The sequence below is a fragment of the Pelobates fuscus genome, chromosome 2 (assembly GCF_036172605.1).
Source record: "Pelobates fuscus isolate aPelFus1 chromosome 2, aPelFus1.pri, whole genome shotgun sequence".
Taxonomy (NCBI): domain Eukaryota; kingdom Metazoa; phylum Chordata; class Amphibia; order Anura; family Pelobatidae; genus Pelobates; species Pelobates fuscus.
This window is the reverse complement of record NC_086318.1, coordinates 70420031-70432089: the sequence shown is the minus strand read 5'-3', so window position 1 is coordinate 70432089 and position 12059 is coordinate 70420031. Positions and strand designations below refer to the sequence as shown.

The window sequence follows — 12059 nt, the reverse complement described above, 5'->3', positions numbered from 1 at the left end:
GTGAATTGGACTAAATATCTTCCAGCTATTTTAGCTGAGATAAGAATGACTCCCCACAAGGTGACCAAATGATCTCCTTTTGAGATCCTTATGGGACGCCATTTTCCCACTCCTTGGGCCAGGGAACCGCTTATAATAATGCTTGGTGATTTGCAACTAATACAAGAACAATATGTGCATGAATTGTTGATTAAATTGAATTGTATATATGGCAATGTCTCTTCGCAGTTTCCTTTGCCTTCACAGAAACCAACTCATCCTTTCAAGCCCGGAGATGTGGTGTACATCAGACAGTTAAGTCATCATAAGAAGGGAGGATATCCATTTGGGCCCCCAACCACCATCATCGCTGTGACCCGGACGGCCGTCCTCACAGACTCCCAGGATAAAGACATCAACCAAGAGCCTGACCATGAAAGACCTGGATGCCAGATTCCTGATTGTCCTTCTGATTATTTTCATATGCATCTTTCTCCCGATCTTTTTGATCAGTGATTGCTACTACCATCCCGACAACCCCACAATACCTCCCTGTAAGACCACACACAATGTTGACCAAAGAGGGGCTCACCACACTTCTAACTATTCTGTTCGAGTAAAAAGAAGCCTCCAATGTAAGCCACGAAGCCTTCCCACTGATAATAAACCCCAAGTGACCATAGTTAAAGGAACTGATAATATCTATCGATTTTGGTTTAATTCATCAAGTACGTCAGTGGCAACCTTCACTTTTGATTACTGTGATATTGTACCCTGTAATCCAAGTAATGAATGTTATATGTACACATCCCTCGAGAACATTATATATGTGTTACTGATAACCATTGGGGAAATAATTGTGATTATTTGGGACTTGTAGCATGGAACACTGGTACTGACTGGGAATATAAACCTGAGACTGCTATGGATAGAAGAGATAAGAGGGGAAGGTCACTTAAACCACGTATGACCTTGACTAGAACAGAAGCCAGTGATTTATGTTTTTTTAAGCGAGGTAAAAGAATGCCCCTAGTCTTAAACATAGAGTATCTCAGTAAAGGTGATGAGGGCCTATACATACTAAGCACTCATTGGAAACTCCATATAGGCCCGCGGAGTAAATTCCAGTTAAAAGATATGTGGAACTCCTCAGAATGGGAGAGCCTCACCTCTAGACAAACCCTTGTTAATCCTCTAAAGGCTCACATTCAAACCCTTGGTGATATGATGGCCATAGCAGATCCTACGTTTGAAGATATCATAGCACTAGAAACAGGGTATACAGATACAAACCTATGGCTAGAATGGATGAGATATAATGCCCACTCCAATAACAGGTCAAACTGTTATGTATGTGGTAGTGCCAGACCTCATCTAGGAACCGTACCCTTACATGTCCCTGATGAGTACTGGGAATGTTTCCTAAGCTTGTTTACAGGTACTACTGTTAATACTACAGGATGTGCAGAATGGAAGAGGGATCACCCTATTGGTGAACCCAAGTTTAAATTAAATGATGCTGTCTCAGTATACTCTGGTAATTATACTTGTTTTCAGGGAAATAATGATGGTAAGGTGGGTAAACAATTTGATAACTTTTCTTCAGGATTCCGCTCCACCTACAGTAATTTTACCTTAGTGAATCAAACACAATCTGTTGGAGATGTTTATTGGATATGTGGAGATATGAAAATACGTTCTAGACTCCCCACCCCCTGGAGTGGAGAATGTGCCCCAGCCAAAATAATCATGCCCCTCCATATATTTGTCGACTCTCTCCCTGAAATTAAGGTTGTAACTGATTCCACAAGAAGGAAAAGGGAATCCCCACAATGTAGTTTCGACCCACATATCTATCTAGATGCCATTGGTATTCCAAGAGGGGTCCCTAATGAATTTAAAGCTAAAGACGAGGTGGCAGCAGGATTTGAATCAATATTTCCCATTATAACAGCTAACAAGAATGTTAACTGGATTAATTATATATATTATAATCAGCAAAGATTTGTAAATTATACACGAGATGCATTACAAGGTCTTGCTGAACAATTACAGGCTACCTCACAAATGACTTTCCAGAATAGAATGGCCCTTGATATGATTTTAGCAGAAAAGGGAGGAGTCTGTAAATTACTTGACTCCGGTGTTTGTTGTACCTATATTCCAGAGAACACTGGCCCTAATGGTAAAGTAACCCTAGCTATAAATAAATTGGAAGACCTGTCCATAGAAATGAAGAGGAATTCAGGTATTGATCACCCATGGGCAGATATGTTTAAGTTTGACAGTATCCTAGACTGGCTAAAGAATATTGCAATAATTATTGTTATGGTTCTGGTCCTTGCTTTACTTGTCTATGCTATTTTTAAGATTATTGTATTCTGCATTTACAAACATACACGCAACACTGTTCCTGTAAAATCCCCAGCTTGCTATGATGAGTATCTCCAAATGTATACACATAACCGAAGCAATGGTAAACATGCTGATACATATCTATAAGGTTATGGTACTGGTCAGATGCCTAGTCCTATGCTATGGGAATAGTGGCCGAAGACATAATGAAAGACCTGCAGGATTGGCTAGCAATCCTGAATATACCATGGCAGATGGCTAGTTGTCTGACCAGGACTCCTTAAATACGGTTTGAGCAAAATATTGCTCAAAGAGGGGAAAATGAAGGAATATTAAACATTAATCTGTCAGTATTGTATAAGTTGAATTATTTTGTAAATGTAGTAGCAAGCTCTTTTGCAGAACCGCTTACAAAACATAACTGAAAGGAAGTCACAAGCTATAACAGTTTCTATGTAAAAGGATGCGCTTAACCACAATGTACATGTGATATTTTGTAAGAATAGATTACTGAATATTGAACGTAACAGCAGAAACTACTTCCTCTTTTATGTAACCTTTTTGTAACCTTTTTATAATCTTTTGCAACCAATATTCGTGGCAAGTACTGTATAAATATAGAACATCTTGAATACATGATTAGAAGATTTTTGGAAAGCAAAGAGTGTGTGTCTGGTTATTACGCTTCCATAATTCTTCCCTGGATATTCAGCTGACAATCGAGGGTTGGAGAACCGTGGACAGAGAGGGATCGAGTCACTAGACTAGCAGATTTACCTTTCAGAGATGTCATTAGTATAGGGGTTCACATACTTTTTCCACCTGCACTGTGAATGTTTACATGGTGTGTTCAATAAAAACATGGCAACATTTAATTTGTTGTGTGTTATTAGTTTAAGCAGACTGTGATTGTCTATTGTTGTGACTTAGATGATGATCAGATCACATTTTATGACCAATTTGTGCAGAAATCCATATCCTTCCAAAGGGTTCACATACTTTTTCTTGCAACTGTATAACCCATTTACCTAATTTAACTGTATGGGAAGGATTTGTTATTGTACAATCCATTTTAGATAAACTCACCAAGAAGGTGTTTTATTTCACTGCATTTGACTATGCAGACTGTTTAATAAAAATCTGTGATTCCCATTGACCGACATGATATGACATGATATGACATGATATGAAAATATATATTTTGCTATGGCACATTAAAAAATAAAAAAGGCCCATAATAGACACATAAGAATCTATAGCACCAGGCCCACACTGCTCTTAATCCTGCTCTGCCAAGACCCCATATCGCCATAGTTTAAATTGCTTGTCTGTCAATTAAAAATATATTTCTTCCCTCAATAAACTTACCCTTTGATACCATGGTAAAAGTGGTGTGTCCTTAAATGCTTCTTCTAAGTTTAAATGGAAGATGTAGACGTTTGGAAAAGATGAGAGGATCCTCCTTTCTGCTGAATCCTTATCATTTACTGAGTTAATTTCAGAAAATCGATTTTTGAAGAAAGCTATTGGTCTATCATGATATACACGAGCAGCTGATTCAATTGCACATAGCGCCAAGGAAGATGATGTCCTGTTTCCAGTCTCAATAAATATTATACCATTGCCTTGGCTTAGAATATCTGATGGATTTACATGATTGTAAAATACACTTTCTGTTTCGTTCAACAATTTATTTGTGATATTCACAGTGAAGACACCATCTCCTTCAGTTGCAAAGTCATCTTGAGTTATCTGTTTAGAACTTGTAGCTTCTATGTTGCTAGTGGTTGATCTTGCCGACTGTTGAAATATTGTATTTTTTATTTGAATTATATTTTGTTTCTTAGTGTTAAAAGTTATATTTTCTAGCAATTCAAAATTCCAAAGATGGATGCTGTTCTGTTTAATGGTCTGTCTGAACAAGAAGCCAAACGATAACATGGACAGCAATAAGGCAAGTATCTTTAGTGTTCTTAGCATTGTTGTAACACTGTGTTCCTAATTTAGCTGTAGGAGAAAACAAAAGAGAAATTAGTTTACTACAAAAACTAAAAAAAAAAAAAAATATTTTAAATAAAAAATTTTTATTTTTATGAATTGTATTTGTATTGAAGGTTTTTTTGTTTCCATACAGATGTTCAAAGCACATAGACATGTAGTATATAAAGTCCAGTGAAAGGGATATGTCAATCAAGTGTGATGGGATATATAATATAATATAATACCATACAATAGACATAGATCACATCACAACAGTGTAGCCAATTTCTTGTCTCCAAATTTCCCAAGGTTAGGCAAGTGTAGTTATGATTCTATATGAAGAGCAAAGACCCCAAAGGCCTTACATAGTATACTATAGTTATATATACCAAGCTCTGTAAGTGAACTGCCATAATAATCAAATCACTCCTAAGAGTTTTAGACAAACATTTGTTTTGAAGGTGCACTCACAATCATATATTGATTGTAGGCATATCAGGTTTCTAGAGATGATAAAGAATCCTCAAACACAATAGTGGGCATATAGGAGAAAGTAAAAAAAGATATAGGACAATAAGTGCAGACTATTAAAAGCTGTATATTGCGCTTTTATTAGTAACACTTACAGAATGGTAGTAGAGTTTAAGCATATCACAATCCCAAGTTGTATCTCCAACAGTTACGGTCCACAGGTCTCTGTGTGTATCAAAGGTAAGGCCTCTTATGTGGTGTCAAAAATGTATTAAATATAAACAATATAAAATAACTTAACAAAACTAGACAAATTTATAAACCAACTACAATGGCCCTACCCAATTGCCCGGACTTCCTCATGAGTAAAGTTTGTTCGGTCTCCCGTGTGTGGAGTTAATTTGATTCCTCTAAGTCGCCAGCTCGATTTTTAAATCCCTCAAACCACTCACGTGGCAGCTTTCAGCCTATCAGCTGAGAGTGGTCATAGCTGTGCTTCTTCTTTTTTTTGGAAATGCACTCCAAGCCTCATTTTCATGAGCTGTTTTCTCTTGCATGCGTGCAGGCGTTGTACTATGTGTTCCATTTCCTAGGAGACTGATATTGCACTTGTGGTTCATTACTGACGCTACGTGTCATCAATTCATCATATCATCTCGTGCAAAGTCCCAATAGTGGTAAATTATTATATGTAAATAAAAGACAGAATCATGACAGAACTGATACACATCGCAAACCAAATAAATATGGGAATTCAGATACACGTCTGTTTAATCACCAACCCCCCAGTACCAAAACTTCAAATCAAGTAATTTCACTTACTCTCCGCATAAGACACGTACACACAGAACTTACACTAACCAACATCATGGCCCCCCACAAAAATCACAAAATCACAACACCAACCAATATCTCTTACCTCAACAAAATAAAAATAATTCATATCGAACTCATCACACTATTTCCCAATCACCAATATATCCCAATAACAGGCACCCTTCACCTAAACCTCAAAAATCCAGATACATCAATGATCACAGAGAATATTCCAACTCTTTTAAATCACCCACAATTCCAAGTCACCAAAATAGATATCAACTACTATCAATAGACTCAGAATTTGAAAATGAAGATCATTTTTTAGAAATTCGAACACATTCCAATACACTAGCTCAAACACCTCATCCCTCACGATCACAAAAAAGGATTTTAAGTTTAGAGGAAGAAGAAGTGGCAGATGTGAGCAAAAAAGAAAAGCTATAAAGACAATGATTACACAAAACGATACTTGTTCTGGCATTTTCAACCTCTCACAAAAAGTTCTAAGCGTAGCACAAATATCAGTTTTAAATAAAGGCTTAAAATTTGCCCCAACAAATTCTTTTAAACCTTTTGAAGCTTTCCTTCGATGTAAACAAATTTGTTCGCAAAGCTACTCCAAAGACATTTTTTATAGACAAAGATGCAGCTTCTACTATCTCACCTTCCCCTTCACCTCAAACAGACCATCAGATAATTAACACACAATTAAGAGAAAATTCTACGTTTTACCCTGCCCATTTAAAATCTGCTCCTCTAACAATGTTTGAAAAATTAGTGACAAATGATCTCGATAAAATTAAGAAAAATAAAAACGACCCTCATAACTTAACATACGCTGAAAGGAATGCACTTAAAGAACTCCTAGAAGATACCAATATAGTAATTAGACCAGCAGACAAAGGAGGAGGGTTAGTCATTTTATCTAGCACAATGTATATAGAGGAGGCTCATAAACAATTAAACGATATAGATGTATATATAAAACTCTCATCAGATCCAACAGCCAAGATACAAGTTATTTTAACCCAATTTTTAAAGAAAGGCTTAGATCGAGAAATTTTAAACAAACAAGAATATAATTTTTTAAACAAATCATTCCCAAAAATACCTGTTATATATTTCCTTGCTAAAATACATAAAAATGAAACCAAACCCCCAAGGAGACCAATTATGTCAGGTATTGGTTCCCTCCTCTGCAACCTTTCACAATATATTGACACCCTCCTCCAACCCTCTGTAAAAAGAATGAGATCTTATCTGCAGGACTCCATGGCACTACTAACATTTTTGAAAATTTTTAAATGGAACTCTCATTTTATTCTTGTTACTTGTGATGTCCAATCCCTCTACACTATTATACCTCATAATATTGGATGCCAAGCAATTCAAGAAATTTTAAAAGAAGAAGGAAAGATAGCAGATATACAAATAGATTTTATTCTTGAAGGTATAGATATTATTTAAAAAAATAATTACTTCTGGTTTCTCAACTCTTTTTATCTCCAAAAAAGATGAACAGCTATGGGGACTAGGTTTGCCCCCAGCTATGCAAATTTATTTATGGCACATTGGGAGTCTGAAGCCATTTTTGGAGATCATACCTGGAGGGCAAACCTATTTTAGATATATTGATGACCTCTTTTTTATCTGGGAAGGCCCAGAAGATTGTCTTATTTGTTTTATTGATTATCTTAATATTAATAACAGAGGTATTATTTTAACTTACGAATACAGTAAGGAACAAATTAATTTTTAAGATCTGAATATTTTTATTAAAAATGGACAAATACATACAAAGACGTTTTTTAAGAAAGTTTGCGTAAACACTGCAATTGATAAATCTAGCTGTCACTATCAACCTTGGCTGGATAGTGCCCCTAAGAGCCAGATTTTAAGATTACGAAGAAATTGTTCAGAATTAAATGATTTTGACGAACAAGCAGAATTTTTAAAAAATAAGTTTATTGAAAAAAACTATACTGAAATAATTCTATCAGATAAAATTAATCATATTAAACACAAAGACAGGGATGAACTCTTAACATATAAAACTAAAAGTATAGACAAACCTATGCCTCTGCCTATTTTTTTTAATTATAACAATAAAAGTGGCAATATAAAAAAAATAATAAAGAAACACTGGCATATTTTAAAACAAGATGAAACTCTTAATAAAATTTTACCGGAACATCCCAATATAGTATTTAGAGGACTATATATATATAATTTTAAATCATTTTTAACAAAATTGTTTTACTAGAGAAACAAAAATGAATTCAGCTCTAACCTTATTCCCTCAAATTAAAGGTTTCTGTAAATGCAAATCATGTATAGTCTGCAAAACCACAGATCCTACAGTAGCTACCAAAACTACCGAATTCACCTCCAAAGTAAGAAATAAGGTTTAAAAAATTAATGATTTTATAAATTGTACTACTAAAATTTTTATTTATCTGCTTGAATGCCCTTGTGGCCTCCAGTATGTTGGAATGACCACAAGGTGCTTAAAAACAAGACTAAGTGAACACTGCAGAAATATCAAAAATGGATATCTGAATCATTCAGTGTCCAAACATTTTATTAAACATAATAAAGACCGTAGAATGCTAAAATGTATGGGCATCAAAAAATGTTCTATCCCCTGGAGAGGAGAAGACATAAAAAAACATCCTGGTAGAACAGAAATGAAATGGGTGTATGAGCTTAAGACCCTCTCACCCCATGGTTTAAACTCAGACTTTGATTTATTTAATTTTATTTAATTGTATTTGATATACTGTGGTATTTAATTTTGCTCCTCTTTAGGCTGTACAATGACCTTTTCTGTATATGTGTCTTTTATATAAATCTTTTACATATGTTTTATATATATATATATATATATATATATATATATATATATATATTATATTTATATTTTATATATGCCTTTGATTATAAGTCTCATAATAGTTTTATTTATTTTAGCCCTTTTATATATGCTATTTGGTTCATCTGTAATGTCACTTATTTGTTTTTTATATGTTTTTTATATGCTTTTTATATACTTCTATCCCACACCCTCTATATGTGTTTGCCTTTTTATAAGGCATCTGCCCCACCAATCAGGAGGTTACCCTGGCGGCACGCTTTCTGATCCTGCGGCCGTCATTTATAATGTTTTACTGTCGGCCGCATTCACCTCGTGTGCCGACAGTTTATTTAAATATACCCGCCCACCTCCCTTCTTATTGGCCGCTTAATATGCTGACGTCGGCCGCATTACCGTGCGAGCCGATGTATGCTATTTCCATTCCCCACTAAAAATGCATGCGTGCATGCGTTTTTTTCGTACTACATATCCCATCCATCATTGCGGTTTTAAAGTCATGTGACTGCATTAAAAAAGTAATTATTTAGTGAAAAACGCTAGTTTTTACTGTTTATCACTTACAGTATGTTGCACTAAGTATGTAACAGTTATAATTAATGTTTTAAATGTATTTTATTAACATTATTAATGTTTTACTTTCTGTATTTCTATTGGCTGGCCTATGGTTTAGGCGCCATTTTCAAACATCTGTACCCCTATTTAAAGTCACCTTGCCAGGTAATATGTTTGATTCCATATTGATAACGCCTTTTAGGCGAAACGCGTTTATGGTTATTTTTATTGTGTATTCTACTTATTAAAGATTTTTTGGACAATTTTTATTGTGCCAATCATCTTTATAATACACCTTATATTTTATTTCATACCTGGCATTTTTATTATCCTGGACTCCAAGCAATCCGCGTTGGGGATTATTCCACCTATGCTATCACCAAGGAGCAGTCTGTCTGCTCCATCGTTGTGAGTACCATTTTATACTTATTTTATTTCTATGCCATTTTTAATCAGAGAGCACTATTGGTTGTCTCCTTTTATTATTTTTGAGGGGTCCATACACCTTTGAAGAAAGAAGGTTGCGTCATATCCCATAAGCGGGGATTATACCGCTGTACGTTTTCTATACTAGAGCTAGCTATAGCTCTAAAAAACTTGAGTGCATTACCATCTTCTTCTAACATTTGTCGTACCCTAGTGAACATATTACACTATTTGGCTATTTATCTGTTTTATCTTTTATCTGTTTTATCTTTTATCTGTTTTATCTTTTCATATTATTGAATCCCCCTGAGGAAGGTCAGCGAGAACATTGCTCCTGATCAAGCAAAGCACAGACTATTTGATCTAAGGAATATCTATTTTTTTTTTTTTTTTATTCTTTATTTTGGTTGTGCATATAGGAGAAAATACAGACAGGCTTACTATATGTCACATCAGCATGAGCAAGCATCAATAAAACATGTTTAAAGCATTAAGTGACATATGAGGAACATGCACGTTTTTATAGTATATGTTTAAACAAGCTTCAACATTTTCGTTTTATCTGAGAGGGGTGGCTGTTAGATGAGGAAAAGCTCCCATTTATTAGGTTTTTAGTATATTCAGGTTAGTCCCGTATGGCTAAAGTAAGAAGGTACAACAAGTCGAAACTAATAGCAGGACTTGTTAGGCCTAGAATTTAGTTGCATGGAAATTAACACATGAAAGCCTGCTTAACATTGTAGTGTAGCTACTTTAAGATAGGCTTGTGTGCAGACTTAATGAACACTCCTAATACTGTAGCACTCTATTATGGGAGTGAGACAGGGTTTAAAGGCCGGTGAAGATTGTGAGCACAGGCGGTGGAATAAAATCTAAGAAGTACTGGGGCACAAATAAAAGTGGCTAACTTTAAGTAACTTATAGGAGATTAACTGCGGGTCTTTTGGACTGAACCTGCTACTGTACACTGCAGAGCATGATTAGTCCTTATGGCAGTCCATATTGGTCATCCCACTCCGACTCTGGAGGCTTGGTACTGGAGCTCAGTGTGAGGGTCATGGGTGGGCCATCGCTGGTCACCTTCATGGTGTGAGGCCGCCATTGCCTCCATGTTGTAGTCTTTCCGATCGTCCATGGATGGGATCTGAAACGGAGCGGGATGTTGTAGGGTTCTGGTCCCAGGTATCTCCAGGTGGGGCAGGTGAGCATGTCGGGTCCTGTTTCTCCTCTGTGCAGTGTGTCCCCGGTGACGTCTCATGCGGTGTTTCCGCCTCTTGTGCAGCTTGGTCCTCCGCCATGATGGGGCCTGTCCTGGGAATATCTATTTTTAGCTAAGATTTTTATATTTATATTTGGACTACCTAACTATCTATTATATTATATTATATTTGATAGAGTCCTAACCTCAACATCTGAGGAAAGGGATTTAGGGGTGATTATTTCTGAGGACTTAAAGGTAGGCAGACAATGTAATAGAGCAACAGGAAATGCTAGCAGAATGCTTGGTTGTATAGGGAGAGGTATTAGCAGTAGAAAGAGGGAAGTGCTCATGCCATTGCGCAGAACACTGGTGAGACCTCACTTGGAGTACTGTACACAGTACTGGAGACCATATCTTCAGAAGGATATTGATACCTTAGAGAGAGTTCAAAGAAGGGCTACTAAACTGGTTCATGGATTGCAGGTTAAAGGATCTTAACATGTATAGCTTGGTGGAAAGACGAGACAGGGGGGATATGATAGAATCATTTAAATACATAAAGGGAATCAACACAGTAAAGGAAGAGACTATATTTAAAAGAAGAAAAACTACCACAACAAGAGGACATAGTCTAAAATTAGAGGGACAAAGGTTTAAAAATAATATCAGGAAGTATTACTTTACTGAGAGGGTAGTGGATTCATGGAATAGCCTTCCAGCTGAAGTGGTAGAGGTTAACACAGTAAAGGAGTTTAAGCATGCGTGGGATAGGCATAAGGCTATCCTAACTATAAGATAATGCCAGGGACTAATGAAAGTATTTAGAAAACTGGGCAGACTAGATGGGCCGAATGGTTCTTATCTGCCGTCACATTCTATGTTTCTATTTGGCGCAGCTTTTATCTTTGTTCTTTTGTTATATGTATCACAACTTATTAACAAAACCGTAACGTTTAAAATTACATACATCTTGTATTTTGTCAGAAATAATTCAATTAAAAACAAAATGGAAAATAAGGCTTTTGTGAATTATAGTGGAAAAACTTGTAAAAATACAATTACAATAGAGGAATGGACAGAGGAGGTCAGAGGGATTCACATCACCCTAGGAATATGTATTTTAATAGAAATATGATTATATTGGCAATGGTACAAGAGTTTTTTTAGGGAAGGGGTGAGATCCAAAAAGAGGGGAGATAACGGAATATTTTCAACCAAGATCACAAACTCTCAGTCTCAGCAACAGATTTACACCACTAAAAAAGTCCCAACACCCCAGGAAAGAGAAGAAGTATGAGTGGAAGGACTGAAATATAGAAGAATTGGGAATTTTTAATATATCTAATTGTCCCCTTGTCATGGTTCCCACCGAAACATCCAGACTGCCAGACGAGGATGCCC

General features: G+C 35.9%; 1 protein-coding gene across 1 annotated transcript in view; it reads right to left on the bottom strand.

Annotated features, from left to right (window-relative positions):
* Positions 1 to 10755, bottom strand: part of LOC134585259 (alpha-1,4-N-acetylglucosaminyltransferase-like) — a 37688-nt gene extending 26933 nt beyond the window's left edge. The window contains exons 1-3 of the mRNA XM_063440697.1: positions 10563 to 10755; positions 4268 to 4341; positions 3703 to 4134 (exon numbers count right to left, since the gene is read on the bottom strand). Coding sequence (XP_063296767.1) covers positions 3703 to 4134; positions 4268 to 4341; positions 10563 to 10755 — 699 coding nt within the window. The remainder of the gene's footprint in view (positions 1 to 3702; positions 4135 to 4267; positions 4342 to 10562) is intronic.
* Positions 10756 to 12059: the final 1304 nt, after the last annotated feature.